This window comes from Schistocerca americana, chromosome 2 (assembly GCF_021461395.2).
Source record: "Schistocerca americana isolate TAMUIC-IGC-003095 chromosome 2, iqSchAmer2.1, whole genome shotgun sequence".
NCBI lineage: Eukaryota > Metazoa > Arthropoda > Insecta > Orthoptera > Acrididae > Schistocerca > Schistocerca americana.
This window is the reverse complement of record NC_060120.1, coordinates 820,911,911-820,930,930: the sequence shown is the minus strand read 5'-3', so window position 1 is coordinate 820,930,930 and position 19,020 is coordinate 820,911,911. Positions and strand designations below refer to the sequence as shown.

The window sequence follows — 19,020 nt, the reverse complement described above, 5'->3', positions numbered from 1 at the left end:
TGTTGCAACAGGAGAATTCTATTCCACTTCATTTTTTCCTCTGCTTCATATTTTTCTTAGTACACAACACATTTTGTTTTTTAAAAAAGATATTAACTATGGTTCAAGAATTTTCAGGCAGACATGAAATCCCAAATGTTAAAGACCATTAAAATATCAAGTTGTAGTGTTAATTTCTCACAGTTTGGATCAAAACAGATAATATCTTTCTCAGAACGAAGTTTGGTTGGGATCTGCAGTTATTATTCTGGGTACCTCAAATATCTTTGCAAACCATATTTATGACTCATTCACATGCAAGACAATGTCAGCAATGATGGAAGGCCAAAAATTCATTTTTAAAAGAAGAGGTTTCTTGTGACAGTTCAGGTCACCTTTACTCTCACAGCAACACACAGATGCCTGGAGATCACACAGACAGCTACACAATATTATTTTCATGTACTGAATATTTAGATTTCAGTTCCAAACAACCTTCAAATTGTTCCTTATCATAACATTTCTACAGTTTCTCTAAAATGTGGAAGAAAATTCTTACATAAGACTCAAAAACGTACTGCTGTTTACAATTTGATCACCAGATCCTCATTGCGATTTGGGAAAGAGCAACATAACAACATAAGTGAAGCAGTGCCAACTTGGTTACAGCAGGCCTCATACGTACAGTAAGGCAGGGTTGTGTAGTTTCATACAGAACAATAACATCCAAAAAGAGGCTTTTTGAGGAAGTTCAGTGTATGTCATAGCTGAAAACAATGCATTAATTCCCAATCAAAGGATCCTAGTTGCATTAAGTGCATATAACTAATTCATTGTGAAATGTATGTATCATAAGAACTTATAAGTATATGGAAGAAGCAACAAAAGTCATAGAAATTCAGTGACCAGGTGTAGAGATAATAAAAGAAAAAGCCAAATGAACACTGGAAAGCAAATAACTTTCACATGATGTACTTGTAAGCATCAGACCTCACAATACTCTGGACAAAAACAAAACCAATCAATGGTAATTGGGATTATGTATCAGAAGAAGTATGGACAACATGCAAGAAATTGAACAGAAAGCCAAATTGAAGCATATGACACACGTTAAGAAAGAATATTATGAATAAAACACTTGAAGTGAAGGAAAATGATGGCAAACACTTGGAAGTTATAGGAAGATCAACAGTATACTTAAAGAAGTAGAAAGGCAAAAGGAAGAAAAAACTGACAAAATAAAAAAAGGATGAAATAGTGGGACAAAACTGAAAACCCCCTGGTTTAAAGATATTCAGCAAGTTTTAGAATCCTTAAAGTGACAATCATGTCATTAAGAGTAAAAAAGCAGGCCATGTACAAAAATATTTTCAGCATATTTTTCACCAGTAAGCACATAGTTCATATATGGAAGAAAGCCATTTCCATAGAAAGAAAAAATACAGACATTTTTGATGCAGAAGACAGTCCTTTTCAGTAATTCTTGAGCTGTTTACAAAAATACTAAAACAATTGTATGGCATTAGCTTTACAAAAATATGGATCAGATTAAAAATCTACACCACAAGTTCATGTATTGAATCAATCACATAAAACCACCTTATCAGGCTAACATTGCAATTCTTAAATAAAGATTTTTCACAAATGAAATTTAAAATATCTTCAATAGAACACTGCATAGGTGGAAAACATATCAAATGTTCAGTCAAGAGATAACCAAACTTCTAAACATCTACACTTGATAACAGTACAAAAATTTTCTACTTTTAGAAACACGATAATTAAAGCTGTTATCATAGATGACATGGAATTAATTTCCCATTCATCTTGTTTACTACACACAGCCACATATTATATAGTATTCAATCACTTAGGTTATACTTATCACATTTTTAACAATAATATAGCTGTACACCTTTAAAACCTGAGAAACAATTGTGAACATTACCCATGATGTGAAAATTTATTAGACCTTCAGTCACTTATCAGTGATTAAACAACAAACATCCACCGTAGTAGAGTGTTAAAAAAATTACCAAGTAAATGACTTAGCCCATGTTTGGTAATTTTATTAAAAAACACTAGCCTTTATCTTTAAAGGACAAGAGATCCATGGAGCATGTAAAAGTAACCTGCCCAGCAAAGTAAATGTTTTGTAACTGAATACCACATAACAGACAACAAGCAGGTAAACTTGCTACATTAATCAATGTTGCTAAGTCTATCACAGGATCGAACAATTAGTAACTGAATCATGAGATTCCTAAAATCTCAAAATATGTTAAAAAATATATATATCACACGAATAAATAACTTCATATAAATCACTAAATCAGCACAAAAAAGCATAATACTTGTTTCACAAAATCTATGCTTCTTACACAAAAATAAGTACCTTAAATATGCACTTCATACTACTTTTGGCAAGAAGGCCAATAATACTGAAAAATATTCATTCAATACAACAATACTCAAGCAACAGCTTCATCAATTTGTACCTTAAAATCAGTCTGTTTCACAATAGCAACCATAATACTTCTTTGAGTCACATTATCATGTTAATAACTTAAAGCACAGAAAGACATTGCATTCAAAAGAAATTGCTTAAGAACTTTACCTGCAACAACTCATTATAGACATTGTCTCATTTGAAAATCAAAATTATAAAATGAAATTTAGTCTTTGGAAAATAAGCTTTGCAGTGCTGCAAGTCTTTTAACATGATCAGCATGAAGATATTCAACACAGTCCAAAACACCACCATAGTCTCTAGGGAGACAGTTTCGTGGAATAAATTCATACAAGGAGTCATATCCATCAGCTGCTGGATGAAGATGTAAGAGTGAAAGCAATTCCTTTTTCATGAATGGCTTCGTGAGACTCATTATTCTTCCCATGATTGGAACAACATTTACAATATGTATAGCATGTAAGCGAATAGGCATACCCTCCTGTATGTACTGGAAAAACTTCCTAAGTAAAGAAATATTAAGTTTAGTGAGATGGCCACTCTGGACTCCCCTCATATCAAAAAGCATTACATAACCTGGTGACGTTCCATCTGAATGGACACAGGCATCTATCATCATCAACAATAGTTTAATTCCATCACTGAACACATACCTGGAGGGCTCATAATTGCATAGACTATGAAGCAAAATAGTGTGACCAGCAGGGTCACAAACTGGCAAAACAGCATAATTTAAAGCTGAAAGTGCCATCTGCAATTCTGGACGTCTAATATCTCTGTTTGCAAACAACTCTGGAGTGCCGTTACGTATAGAGAAATACACATTAATGCACTTTTTTGTTCTCTCAACATTAAAATAACAGCTATGGTAGAAAATTCTCAGCTGGTGTTCTGTCAGTAAGTACCGTTCAGCAGCAGCCCACTTCCTCAGGCTCTGTATGTCACTTGCGTTACCTTCACTCTGATGGGACCCAGAACTGCTTGTTGCGGCAGCCATCATACTGAAATCAGTGAATAATTTTGTACTTGAATGACATATACCGCTTGCAATAAAGCACCAATTTTCAAAATTTTGTCAGCAACACACCAACTATAAATTTCACAAACTCAAATTGGCATGTTTTCAGTTTTTAATATCTTTGAACTGTAGCTCATATTGAGAATATATACTCAGTGAGTGAGTGAGTGATGCTTTACATTATGTGCATGTTTATACAAAAAAGTGCATTATACAGTTTTCGCTGCTGCAAGATGATAAGCAGCCTGCACTGGAACATAGTGGTGTGGATTCTTCATTGGCACCACCACCCAAGGAAATTTTGTCAGATGGGGAAACAAAAGGCGAAATCTAATGTAAAATGTGAACCAGTCATCTGAAGATGAACCTGTCGATCTGAAAATGGTAACAGCACTGCTTAAACAAATAAATACCAAAGGAAGAAGTAGCTGGTTGCTGTAATCTTTTATGTAAGAGTCACGCTATAAATTATGATTACTATTAATAATTTCAAGAAATGACTTCTGATCATCAGAAACATATGGCTCCCCACACTAAAAACGTTCACTGTCTCAATGTTGGCTGCATTTACTCTCAACAGCCCTCCCCCCCCCCCCCCCCCCCCAACACACACACACACACACACACACACACACACACACACACACACACACACACACACACACACACACACTTGTCCCTGATATGCACACACCCAATAAGTGGAGTAAAAAGAACATTCAACAGATTTTCATTTCTGTATGCCCAACTCTCATAATTACATGCCGATAAATCCAAATGCATTTTTGGTGACAATGATACAGTAAGCTCTATGTGCAAGTGTGCAGAAAACATTATCATCAAGGATATGTTCTTCATATGACCATGGTTGTAATGGGTGACCTGTGCTGCACAGGATGAGGGTGCAGTTGTGTAACAAACTAAACTTTTGCTGTTCTCCACTTCTGTGCCAATAACTCGTTTTTCATATTAACATGAATCTTAACACAGTTTGTCTGTAGCGTGTGCCAGACATGCCAAAACTTCAGTCATCGCACCTGTCTATCACAATCCATGACATTATCACTTACTACATATCAACGAACTATAATGTTTCGCACCACTCACATGTTCAATATTTACAGAGCGGCTGGTATCATCATACTGCACTAGATGGTAGCAAGAATCACTGTGAATGGCCTACCAACCCACAAGAGCAAATTTACAAATTATTAAATTGGTTGTACATTAGCAACCATCCAGTGAAAGATCATAATTTTATGAACTATCATCCTAGGACTTATCAATAAACCCAGAAATATGTTCCTATTTGAAAACATACCCAGTAAAATAATTTATTTATCTAACAGTTTCTCCAAAGATCTAACATCAACACAGTAACAGAATTACTCTCAAAATGCCAGAAAGGCAGTGTGTGTTACAGTCATTATTTTACACTGAAAGTATAACCATCTTAGTTATCATACTGAATGCCCAATATTTCGATTTAGAAAGCACAGCAAAGACAGCAGCAGTGGCTCACTCAAGAGACTAGCATGATTCAGGTGGGATGAAACACAGGAAACTTGCCTCAATCTGGTGCTAAAGACATTCAAATTGTTGTCTTCATGAAGCAGCCAGCATTTTTGGAAGCAGGATGGAACAAAAAACAGGCATCAGCTTTTAACAGTGCCACTGTCACCACTACATAATCAGTTGTATTAAAAAAAATTATAATAATAATACATCAGTGCTGGTATCTTCTCTTTCTTTGCCTCCAAATCTAACCTACTCCTTGAGCTATTCTACTGATCACAACATTCATTTAAAAATCTAGCTTATTATTGGATATTAAAGGGCTTCATCAATGCACAGCTAATGTACCACCTTTTTAGCCAAACCTAGAGATTGGCTACTCTGAAGATAAGTCTGTCAACATTACAATCCCCATTTTAACAACACAATATCAGTAGTAACACCAAGGCCTACTTCCTCAATATGTCAATAGTCAAATCAGAGTGACACCCAAAACTTATTCCTATATAACTTAGTTAAAAAAACAATTTTGATTCCTGCAAAAATGTTCGTAAATAGAAAGCTTATATACAACATGAAAAATTGAGGAACTGCCTCAAATACTTACAATTATAACACTGAATTTGATGAACCATGACACAATTGCCTTTATATTATGGCTATTTTAACACCTTCATAGTCATATGTAACCCAGTTATACACCTAGGAGGTGTATAAGCAACCAGCAGTAATGCCCCCGACTTGAGGCCATGCCTAGCAAAAGAAATATTTGTTTAATATTTTTTATCACCATCATAATATTAAGTATGTTTTATAGTAATATAACAGAAACCACATATCACATATTTACTGCCTGGAACTTCACAGCAGGTGTGTATGCTTACGTATTGTGATTATGTTAAGTTACATATTAAAAGATAAGTGAATCCCACACATGCACGTCTATCTGCTTATTATTTTGGTGTATTCTTGCAGATAAAAATAACACAAAATAACCTCTCCCAGGAAACTACAAATCATGAAAAAATTTTAAGGAGGACTTTTTTTTGTGCTGTTTGTACACCAAGCCACTTGTCTAGTCAGAATTGTTTGAGTAGTAGCTGCTCCAACGAGCCATTTCTCAGTGTTCATCTCAACCACATTCAAGGCAGTCTACATCTACATAGACATCTATACTATGCAAACCACCATGATGAGCATGGCAGTGTGTACAACCTATTGTACCCGTTATTAGGGTTTCTTCCTGTTCCACTCATGTACGGTGCACGCACGCACACTCAATCGATCATTCTACCTGTGCTCCATCGTACATGAGTGGAACAGGAAGAAACCCTAATAACAGGTACAATAGGTCATATACACTGCCATGCACATCATGGTGGTTTGCATAGTATAGATGTCTATGTAGATGCCGATCATATCTTCACAATCCCTATGTGAGCAATACTTAGGGGGTTTTTTCATATTACTAGAGCAATCACTTAAAGCTGGTTCTTCAAACTTCATTAACAGACTCTCTTGGAATAGTTTACACCTACCTTAAAGAGTCTTACAGTTCAGTTCCTTCACTCTTCCAGGGATTAAACAAACCTGTGACCTTCTCTGAATACATTCAATATCCCATTAGTCCTATCTGGTAAAGGCCACACACACTTGAGCAATATTCTAAAACTGCTCACACGAGTAATTTGTAAGTGATCTCATTTGTAGATTGACTGCACCTTCCCAGTATTTTTCGAATAAACCAAAGTCTACCACCTGCTTTGCCCACGACTGAACCTATGTGGTCATTCCATTTTATATCCCTACAAAGTGTTACACCCAGGTATTTGTATCAGTTTGCCAACTCCAACAGTGACTCACTGGTTTCATAGGCACAGGATATTACGTTTATTTTGTTTTGTGAAGTGCACAATTTTACATTCATGAACGAGTAAAGCAAGTTCCCAATCTCTGCAATAATGGCTCTGAGCACTAAGCGACTTAACTTCTGAGGTCATCAGAGCTTAGAACTAATTAAACCTAACTAACCTAAGGACATCACACACATCCATGCCCGAGGCAGGATTCGAACCTGTGACTGTAGTGGTCACTCGGCTCCAGACTGTAGCACCTAGAACCGCACGGACACTCCGGCCGGCTAATCTCTACAATACTTTGAAATCTTATCAAGATCTGACTGAATATTTATGGAGCTTCTTTCAGTTAGTAATTCGTTATAGCTTTTCGTTCTGCAAATAGCTTGATCTTACAATTAATATGTCTGCAAGGTCATTAATGTACAACATGAGCAGCAAGTGTCTTCAACACACACTTCCCTGGAGCACATTGAAGTTAATTCTACATCTGGTGATGAGACACTGTCCAAGATAACGTGCTGCATCCTCCCGACCAAAAAGTCCTCAAACCAGTCATAAATTTCACTTTATAGTCCATATGATCATACTTGTGTAGGCATAGTACCGAGTCAAATGCTTTTTAGGAATCAAGAAATACAGCATTTACCTGATTTCCTTGATCCAAAGCAAGATTCTACAACAAAGTGATGACAAGGCTATTGGGTGGTAGTTTTGTGGATCACTTCTACTACCCTTCTTGTAGACAGATGTGACCGTGCCTTTTCCCGAGAACTGGGCACAGTTTTTTGTTCGAGGGACTACGATACATTATAGTTTGAAGAGGGGACTAACTCAGCCACAAATTCAGTATAGAATCTGAAAAAGATCCCATCAGGCCCCACAGCTTCCTTCAATTTTTTATGATTTTACCTGTTCCTCAACATCAATGACACTAACACTTATTTCAGTCATCATTTCAGTGGTACGAGGATTAAATTGGGGCAATGACTGTAATAAATGTTTGTGTCAGTGATTTTGAGAAACAGGTGAAATCATATATTTGAAAATGGAGATAAGCACTTCAGCTTTTGCTTTGCTACCCTCAGTTTCAGTTCATCGCATATGCTAGGGTCTGGACACTAACTCAGGTTCCACTAACAGTCTTTACATATGACCAGGATTTCTTTGGGTCCTGCGGAAGATCACTCGACAATATTCTGTCACTGAAGACATTACGCATTGCTCTCTTTAGAGCCATATGCGTTTCATTCAGCATTTCTCTATCTATAGTCCTAAGTTGTGTTTTACACATATTATGCTGCAATCTGCTTATTTAGAAGCTTCTTCACAGTGACTGCATACCACAGTGTGTCCTTCCCATCATGAACCATTCTACTTGGTGCATATCTATCCAGTGCATGGCCAATTATTCTTAAAAACTTGAGCAAGAGTTACTCTACATGTTCTTGCCCTGTGCTGAAAGTTTCAAGTTCCTCATTGAGATATGATACCACTGATTTTTATCTGGTTTACTAAACATATATATCTTTCTTCTTGTTTCTTGGTAATCACTGTTACCACAACCATGTCATGGTCACTGATACCAGTTTTGATGTGGACATCCTCAAAGAGGTCAGGTCTATTTGTTGTCATTAGATCCAATATATTTCCATCACGAGTAGGGTTCATAGCTACCTGTCCTAAGTAGATCAGAGAAAGCGTTCAGTAAAGTTCCACAGGCTGTCTTATCACACCCACCCCTAACAAAACTGTAATTCCCAATTAATTTTTGGATTATTAAAGTCACCACCGATGATTACAGCATGATTGGGTAACTTATGCAGAAGTGAACAGAGGTTTCCTCTAAAGTTTTCCATTACATCTGGAGATGAATGTGGTGGGCGATAGAAGGATCCGTTATTGGTTAGCAAAGATAACTTCTTCATAACAACATATTATGGAGCAATTTACACCTAGAAAATTGTGATAACATTAATAAAAATTTTAAATTAGTATAATCTAAAAGTTAGAAGGGAAGCTACTTTCTTGACCTATAGAGTGGTAATTTTCTTGAATAATGAGTAATATTAACTAGGTGTACTTAGAATTTTCTGAAGGAGGTGAAAATACAGTCGGCATTCTGAGTTATATGGGGAGTGATATTGGGGTTTACCCATCTGAATGTCTAAGAAATTATATTACAGCATAGTTCTCTGCAAGTCAACTCCCAATTCTGGAGAGAGAGAGTGTGTGTGTGTGTGTGTGTGTGTGTGTGTGTGTGTGTGTGTGTCTATATATATATATATATAATTATTCACTGAGTGTAAAGAAAAATAAAAACGACATTTGATGATAAAACTGTTAATTTAAAGGCAATAGGCTTGCAAGTGTTCTACAAACAGCATCACATTACAATAAGTCTGTCCTGGAAACATTATTATTTGTAAACATTCAGAACAGTAATAACTAATGGAAAATGGCAACAATTTCTACATTTAACTATCAAACATTCCTCTGAAAAAGGAATGATGCAAACAGAAGTAAGAATCTCTGAATACCAGTGCAGTAAATTAAAATCATAGCACAAACAATTTTCTTTATTGGATCGAAAATCTTTCTTCTTACTGATCTTTTTACTTCACACATATATTTGGAACAAATACAGTTACTGTCTAACAATAAACTTGGGTCAGTTCTTACGTAAACTTCTGTACAAAACAACCGTATGAAACAGTAACCTCCCTATTGGTTGTTTTTTTCCGTAAAGACACTGCAAATATGTGTAGCTTATTAATAACTAACACATGGCTTTTACCAAAACACATTTTACAACGCACAGAATGCCATTCTATTACAGAAGTTCGCATACTGTAACAACTAGCTCGGGAATAGCTACGATTTCTAGCAATGTGCTTACTCCAGGTACTTGCCGGCTGTGGGGAATGTAGACTGAAATGAGCGAAAGATACAAGACGTTTCAACTGAATGGAACGTTTTAAAATGTTGCGCTAAACTGAGAAATTTATAGTTTTTCGCGGAAATACACATAAATTAGGCAATTATACGGAGCAAACTATTTCTTATATTCAACGTCCTCTTCCCTAGACACCATCAAAACTGGTTCCGCTAATACAGAACTTTCTTGCTCAGTTGTTTGACAGACTGCAACACACGATGTTTAACGTTTAAATTATCGTTACCAAATCTCCCTCGTTGTTATATGCAAACAGCTCGTAATCAGTAAGTACTTTATTTTTTTGATACGTTGTTTCGTCGCGTAATTGGTTACAGCTTTCACGACTGCGAACAAATATCGATTAAATTTACAACACTTCAACTTAATAACACAATTATGACATAACTCCATTTACAAATTTCTCTCTCAATTTTAGCATGTGATGACAACAAATAAGATATATTTGGTAACCAACTCCATCAAATATTTGCAAACTACTAACTTTAACACCGTAGAGGTGTAGATTTTACAAACATCCCAGTTCTTCGGATCAATGCATCTTAAACGTCAAATGAAAGACAAACCATATGAGTGTCAATTAGTCGTTCGACAGTGCAACTATATCGATTTATAAAATCGAAACTCCGAAGACAGCTAGTTTCCCTATTTTCGCGTTGCCACTGCGTTGAATTAAAAAACAAAAATTGCTACCAGTTCTAAAAATATAATACGCTGCTTAAAACATAACATCCGATATTGAATTTAACACGAAATAGGGAATATTTTGTATATAACTCTTTTAAGAAGGAGATATTGATTAAGTACTATATCTTCGTCGTTTACCAGCCATGGCTGGACAGATGCGTCACGAATACAATGTTTATCAATTAACATTTATACAACACCATATACAAGATTTATATTACAAATAAAAGAAAATATTTATGCAGTGCTCAAAAACACATAGAACATAGAGAAAATGAAATATAACCAAACAGGAAAGTAAAACTTCATAGCAGCAAATGAAAATACCATAAAACAAAATGTTTACAAGACCATGTAGATCACATACATAAAGTTTCATTTTGGCAAAATATGTACTTTAAGTAAAACACAAAGTTAAATGTGAAGTTAACTGAGAACATAAAAAGAAGATTAAATTTAGGCAAAATTATATATAAAACAAAACAATATTTATTATTTTGTCCATTCACTAGAACCACTGTTGAAAAACTCTTCCATGAAATATAATGGATGTTGTTTCAAGTCCTGAGCAATTTTTTTCCGAGATAATTCAGGTGGCAGGGATCTCACTTCTGGAGGCAGTTGATTGTTCATTTTTTGGGTGACTGTTGGAAAGCTGTCTTATGTACTTGATAGGCGACACCTTGGCACTTCAATGTTCCTCTTACAGCGAGTGTCATGATTATGTATTTCTTGCTTATGCTAAAATTCCTTTAATTTTCTTTTATATAAATGAGGCAGAAAAACACATACTGGCTAAAAACAGTAATTATGCCTAGCCTGGTGAAAATAGGCTTACAGTGGTCCAGTCTTTTGCTAGAGGATATGACCCTGATGGCTTTTTTTTGTAATAGCAGCACGTCTTTGCTGCCTGAGGAGGGTCCCCACAACAACAGTCCATAGCTAATGTGGGTGTGGAAGAGTGCATGGTAGACTACTGTTAGAAACTCGTCAGTTATTACCCTCTTCATCTTCCTCAGGAGGTATATCACATGAGAAAGTTTGGTGCATACATATGCAGTGTGATCATTCATGGAGAGTTTGCTGTCAATGTTGCAGCCCAGCAAAGTGACAGTCTCCATGTTTTCTTGTCTTCAATGTTGGTTAGACTACATATCAAATGTTGGGTTTTTTCCTCATTGATCTTCATTTTGTTTATGATGAACCATTTTTTTATTTCTTCAAACATCAAATTTGATGCACCAAGAGCTTCTGCAGCTGTATGTCCATTGGCAATAAGAGTAGTGTCATCTGCAAACTGCAACATTTGACTATTACAGCTCATATCATTGCCATATATGAGGAATAGGAGAGGTCCTAAAACTGATCCTTTGGGCACTCCATGTTCCAGTTTTTGTTCAAGAGAAGTTGCTCCGTGTACTGATACTACCTGCTTTCGGTTTTCCAAATAAGATTGGAGTGTTGATAGAACAACGCCTCCAACACCATACCGTCTTAACTCGGCTATTAGTGTTGTGTGTGGGATGCAGTCAAAGGCTTTGCTGAGGTCACAGAGTGTCAGTGCCACACTCTCTCTCTCTTCAAAACTCTGTCGAATCGTTTTTAAGAAGTCCAGTGTGGCTGTCACTGTTGATCTCCCTTTGCGGAATCCATGCTGTGTGTTTTGGAATAAGTTGTTTTCCTCAAAGTAATTCAGTACCTGGCAGTGCATCACAGACTCAGTAGCTTTGGCTAGTACTGGTACCACTGAGATTGGTCTGAAGCTGGACACCTCGCATGGATCCCCCTTCTTATATATTGGTACTGTGCACGCCAGTTTACGGAAGTCTGGGAAGACACCAGAAGATAGACATTTGTTTATTGCTATGGCTAATGGCTGAGCTAATTCTGCAATAATTTTCTTTAGCAGTGTGCAGGACATGCCATAGATGTCTACACTTTCTGAGTGTTTGTAGGAGTTCACAATTTTTATCATGGCTTCAGGGTTTACTTCCTCCCAGTTCTGAATACTGCAACTGTCTGCATTTCTTATGTTTGCAGTCGGATCTAGGTCAGAGTGTGGAATTCCACTCACTGTCTTTTCCACTATTCTGACAAAATATCCATTGAAGTCATCAGGACTACATGAATGTAAGCAGCAGGTAGTCTTCTTTCTGTTCTCATTTACAAGATTCCAGGCAGCTTTACAAGGATTTTGGGCCTCTTTAATGTATGTATCATTATATTTCTTTTTTGCTTCCTCTACTGCCTTCCTATAAGCTTTTTTGGCTTTTAGGTAGTTGCGGTGATGTAATTCTTTAGCTGGAATGTCTAAATCTGATTTCATTCGGTCCTTGCAGATTGTTACAATACACTTCATTTTATTGAGCTCGGGGGTGTACCATTGTTTCACATTGATAACTTTCTGCCTGCCTTGTGATTTGTCCACGGGATTCTTCACTGGTCTCACCGGAAACATGTCATCAAAAATTGCTTTTAAGGTTTGGAACAGACATAAGAAAGAATTACTGCCTACTAACTCTGCAATTTTCTGCTGCCAGTTTACACAAGACAGAGCTGCTTTGAGATTATTTAGTCTCTCTACTTTAACAAATCTTCTTTTGAATTTGTAGACTGAATGCCATGTGCTTATCTGCAGTTTGCTCCCCATACTGGTTTCCATTACTAGCGCACAGTGATCTGCTATCATGGGTTCAACTACACTGAGTTTTTAATCCCAGATGTTGAGGTTGGTGATTATGGTGTCCAGGCATGCACCACCCCTTGTTGTGAGCTTATTTGCAATAAACAACCCATAACTGGTAATTAATCTCATAAATACCCTCTCTCTGACATCTCCATCACCTATGTGTATGTTAAAATCTCCACACAGTGCTATTTTTGACTTTAGGCGTGTTAGGTAACACAAACAGTTCTCCATATGCCCAATAAAATTCTCAAAGTTACCATCTGGTGAATGGTAAACACCAACAACAACTAAATCAATATTGGTTAATAACAGTGCAGCTAATTCAAGATCAAAATCCACACAAAAACTGCTTAAATCAATTTCCTTGACGCCATGATCTCTGTTGGCATACACAGAGACCCCACCATGGGTTGCAGTTCCTTGAAACCAAGCACTGGCAATGTCTAAGTATTCAACAAATTTATAGAAATCACCTTCTGCTTCAGCTAGCCAGTGTTCACAAATACATAAAACATCTGGTTTAATTTCTTCTATAAAAAACGATAGGAGATCCATTTTGGTTCTTATGCACTGCACATTTACACTTGCAATGATTACAGGCGTATGGTTTTCAGTACTATCAACATTCTTGTACAGTGATCCTTGATCCTTGTTTTTAACTTCATAATCTATTTTATTGGCATAATGGTTAGTCTCCAGAACAAAAAACGCTTAATTACAACATTTTTGGGCCATACAGCAGTGTCCATTAGCTTGTCTTTTAGATGAAAGTCTACACCAATCTTAAAACTACTATTTACACCCTTAGATTCCAATTTTTCTACATGAAAGTTGCTATGACCTGGTAGGATTTTCTTCAAGTCGTTAATTACGTTTTCTGCTGTCGTTCCACTTTTCACCTTTCCTAAATGAAACCATGCTCTCTTTTCCCCATACAGCATTCCTTGGTCATCACCAGTGCCTATTATTTTGTTCTTCCTGTCATTAACACTTGAATTTCCAACTACTGAGTTGGCATTGGTTGGAGGAGTTGATCTGATAGTCACTGTCTGTGGCAGTTTGCATGGTATAGCTGTATTTAGCGCTGTGTTATTTGTTTGTTGTCCTGCAGAAGTTGTTGGGGTTTTCTTGTCCCTATGGCGAACACTTCTTTTCCTAGAACCAGCATGTCTCTCCTTCGAAAGGCCGACTGCCGTCTGCAGAAAAAGATATGATGTTACCATCTCTGCCGGACACAGCAGATTATCAGCAGCTGAGACGTTTCCTGGAGTGGTACATTTTTATCGACGTCACCTCCCGGCAATGACAAATGTACGGACACAGCTCATAGATGTACTCGCTGGCTACGACACCACAGGACACCGATCTGTTAAGTATGCAAGGCATTCCACGGTCCCCAGGTGAGCTGTTGCCAGCCAGTTTCACTTACTTATCAGATTCCCCAAGTGCACATGACTATAGCCGTTGACACGAGTCAACCAGTAATCAGTGCAGTGCTCTGCCAACAAGTAAATCAACACTATCGATCACTGAAGTATCTCCCTAAAAATCGGCAACCATCCTAACAGAACTGCGGTGCAGATGATAAGGAATTATTGGCAATATACGATACAGTCAGATACTTCTGATCTTAAACAGATGCTCGGCCAGTAACCATTTTTACAGATCCAGAACCCTTTAGCTCTGCATTCAAGAATGTTAGCGACTGTTGTTTACTTATGCAGTTTCGATTTATTGAGTCCATAAGTCAGTTATCAACAGGCATTTGCCACGTAAAAGTTGCTACAAATTTAGTGGCTGACTCAGTGGCGATTGACCTCATTTTCGTTGGTGGGGCAGAGAAAAAAGTCAATCAACTTTATAATGGAACTGATCCATTGTTCGTTATAAACTTTCATTCATATCATGCTGCTTAAAAACAATAGAAAAACAGTAAATATGCTAATTAGACAGTTATAAATGTAGGCCTAACCCAAGAACTACTGTAGCTAAAAATAAAGTATATACACAAGTTAACTCGATTTTTTGTGCGTTGTGTGTGGAATACTAAAATTGAATGATGGGCGCCTAACCACTTGATTTCTAGCGTCTCTTCCATACTTAATAAATTAATTGGCATTTTTAGCAAACAGTCTACTTTATTTATCTTAAAATCTCCATAAGAATACTCGAGTTTGAACCATGCAACTCCAGAATACATGACACTACTGAGAACAGCCCCATTGCTGTTCTCTACAGTGGGCAGTATTGGTGGGGAGAAGGGTGGATCTGAATGCAGGACTGAACATGCGTCACTTTGGCTATGTGTCAACAATGGACTAAATTCAAACAAATGCTACCTATACAGCCACCTCATTTCAACAATAGAGTTTCTGCGGTACTTTGCTACAGTATTGTACAATCTCAAAGCATCACCAATATGCCTCGACGCAAATAATATGTTTTTTAACTGTAGGCTTCGTATTTTTGCCAATTTTAGCCAACTCAGGACTCGAGTGACACTGTTTAAGCCAGACTGCTTCAAAATATTTGGTAGAGTATTATGCAGAATAGGAAGCTTATATGATATTTAACACATGATGAATGATGAAATATTTCCATAACAATTTTCATCCTCTATTTCATCACCTTAGGGGTTGAATTTCCAAAAAAACACTGAAACACATATTTCTTTTTATTTCTGACCAAGAACTCAAATACAAATTTTCAGAGATTTACTTTAAAAATGCTTTTATAAAGAAATATTTTCATAACAATTTTCATTCTCTATTTCACCCCCTTAGGGACTGAATTTCCAAAAACACTGCAATATGTATTTCTTTTTATTTGTAACCATGAAGTCAAATACAAAATTTCATAGATGTTGCTTTCAAATGCTTTAGTAATTCTTTAATAATGATTTAACTGCTGAAACACATATTTCTTTATTTCTGACTGAGAAATCAAATACCAATTTTCATAGTTCTAACTTCAATATTGCCTTAATAGTGGCAGTTTTTGAAAAGCACCTTCCATCCACTATTTCACCCACTTAGGGGTGGAATTTTGAAAACCCTTTCTTAAACGAAGCCTACAGGGTAAGATCAACATAGTCTCCAAATTTGTATGTCTGTCAACATTTTGGGCTGGGCGAAGATGAGACAGTCAGTCAGGACATTTCCTTTTACATACAGAGATTAATGACTGATACACTGTTAACAACACAACAGGAGCAGATAAAATCTGTTATATATTATACATCATGATAACATCAATGTACAATGGCTGAAACAAACAGTAAGACATTTATATTTGTTTTGTAAATAAAAACCACCCTTTCTCCCAAATACAGAAATAAAATGCAGTACAGCAAGAAAATGTGGTTTTATATACAAAACAAGTATTTCTGCCTTTGCTGTGGAGGATGGCCATGCAAACAAGCTTGTTAGTAAGACAGAGATTTTATTTTACTTTCAGTTTTTTTTTGGAAATTTCATACAGTTTGTAATTTATTTACTGATTCATAATTTATTTACCGCACTGATAAATTTAAATTGTTGTGACCAATATTTTTAGTCTATATAGCTCATTTGGGTAATGTTTTTCAATATACTACATTTTTATTAAACTTTTCTTACAAATTACGAAATGTCATATCTGTGTGGAAAAAATTGCAGATAGGTAGTTTTTCTGTGGGTGAGGGGTGCAAGTTCTGCCAGGGGTGCAAGATCGCCTCGAGATAGCTCTGTTTACAGGCCCTAGCCCCTAGCCCCAAACAAAGGAGTAGGAGGGCAAGGAGGGTAGAGTGACAACAAGATTCGTTGGGGTTGGAGGTTGCAAGAAAAATGGGGATATGAATAAGATGGTCCATCCAGGGAGACCACGCAAACTGGTCCTGCACTAGCAACAGTGAGAGGTGAAGCAGAGAAAGGGAATCTTCTTGGTGACACCAGGGGTATGGATACAGTAAAGGCCACCTGCCGCTGGCCCCTGGCACTCATCGAATGGCCCAGCTACTGACAGCTCTGAGTAACATAGTGCCTCTTCAATGGAGAAGCGGAAACTAGGCTTGATGACCTCTGGTCTCTGCCACTCGTACTGTGTCGAAGTCATATCATAGCCACTGTTTGATATAATGCTGAAAAAATACACGAAATAAAATTATATCACAAAATTTCTGGTGGGACCATGCCCCTCTAGCCCTTAAGAACGAACCACCATTGGGCCGACTACTTTTCTCGTGGTGTGGCAGAGACTTTAGACTACAACAAAGTCGCTGCAGAGCTGACCCCATACGTGCAGTTACAACTACTCTTGGACGACTCATCTATAGAATTAACCCTTGAACAGTTTTCTGTGTCCAACTCAAAGCTGAAATTGTGGTGTGACATTTCTTGGAGCAAACCACAACAATAAATTTCAAGAAGTCTGAAAGATAGCCTTTGATAGCATCCACTGCTTATCCCACCTGAGGACTGTCAGTATGAAAAGATTATTTGCAGACTGCTTTGTGTGACCTTCTATAAAGAAAGACTCACGCATGTAGCAAGTCCATGTATTTCATCCCAAGAAGGTAGAGTTAGCCATCATATACACACTGACACCGGCAGCTTTGAAGGTGCACCTCTAGATTTGTCCACATTCAGTCGATCTGGTTAGCTGAAACAGTGTCTTCTCTAGGAGGCATTTGTTTTTGTTTAATACTGCTCCATGGTCAAACATTCACTGACGTACTTTGCACAGATGCTGTTTATATACTTGAGCTCTAGAGGAGAATACCAAAACGTTGTCCAAGTATTCAACACAAAACTGAAGTCTTTCGAGTACCTCATGGATGAAACACGTCTGGTCGACGTTTTGCAGGCCAAAAAGCATGAGTAAAAATTCAAATTTACCAAGTGGCGTGATCACTGCAGTCTTCGCGACGTCCCTAGTAACTACTGGTATCTGGTTGTATGCATTTATACACTCCAGGACGCTAAAAAGCTTTGCGCCAGCGATCGTACACGTGAAGTCCTTTATGTCGGTCAATGGGTAACTGTCCACTCTTGTTCTTGCGTTTAAGGCCTAGTAATGACCAAGTCACCTCCATGAGACGTATTTTTGTGAACCAGGGATAGGAGCAAATACGACGAACTGTTCGAATGGCGAATAACTATAGACTGTAACATTTCCTCAAAAATCGCCTTGGTCACTTTCAGTTATTCCAGTGCGATTCTGCGCGCATGTAGCGAGACAAGCTGTCCTGGTGTAGTGCGCTGTACTGTACTTGACACTATTGCAGTGAAACTTTACTTGCAGCTCGTCGGCTGACTAACGTGGTCGACCGTCAGAAGAATTCTATATTGCAGTTGTGCTGCGTTCCTGTGAGGGGCTTAACTGCCTACATACAGCACACTGTAAGCTTGCAGACCCCTAGCTCCTGCTGCTGTACTGTTGTTTACTAAACTTAACTGTTTTCCCTACAGGCCAACTGCTAACGTAAAACGTGCTAGGAAGTCGACACCTAATACAAGTTTGGAGACGTCAGCGACTACAAACATTACTTGTACTGAGTGGAAAAACCAATGTCGACTGTGTACCCTTTGTATCCACAAGTGTTGACCATGTAGTTATTAACTGTGTTAGCTACCTTCAAATGTGGCTTAACATCCCACTTGCTGCGCAGTGTGTGGCTAACAGGTAGAGTGCTGATGTCTAAGGTAGTGTATACATGGAACATAGTTCCAGCATAGCTATCTGACACATACAGTCATTTCGGCGAGGTAGAATGTGTGTATGGGTGTGGCTACTGGTGGTGGCATGTAGAAAGTGCATTATTATTGTAAGCACTCGGTCTTCTGAGTAAATGAATGGTGACATACGCTTTGC

At 37.4% G+C, this 19,020-nt stretch overlaps 1 protein-coding gene across 1 annotated transcript; it reads right to left on the bottom strand.

Annotated features, from left to right (window-relative positions):
• Positions 1-2,401: 2,401 nt before the first annotated feature.
• LOC124595465 (alpha-tocopherol transfer protein-like) lies at positions 2,402-10,336 on the bottom strand. Its single transcript, XM_047134217.1, has 3 exons — positions 10,279-10,336; positions 5,590-5,735; positions 2,402-3,450 (listed from the first exon to the last, which is right to left on the bottom strand). The coding sequence occupies exon 3, from the start codon at positions 3,447-3,449 to the stop codon at positions 2,655-2,657; it is 795 nt and encodes a 264-aa protein (XP_046990173.1). The 5' UTR covers position 3,450; positions 5,590-5,735; positions 10,279-10,336; the 3' UTR covers positions 2,402-2,654.
• Positions 10,337-19,020: the final 8,684 nt, after the last annotated feature.

What these genes read in the sequence shown, in the direction of transcription:
- LOC124595465 (XM_047134217.1), bottom strand. Translation starts at nt 3,449, where the DNA reads ATGATGGCTGCCGCAACAAGCAGTTCTGGGTCCCATCAGAGTGAAGGT.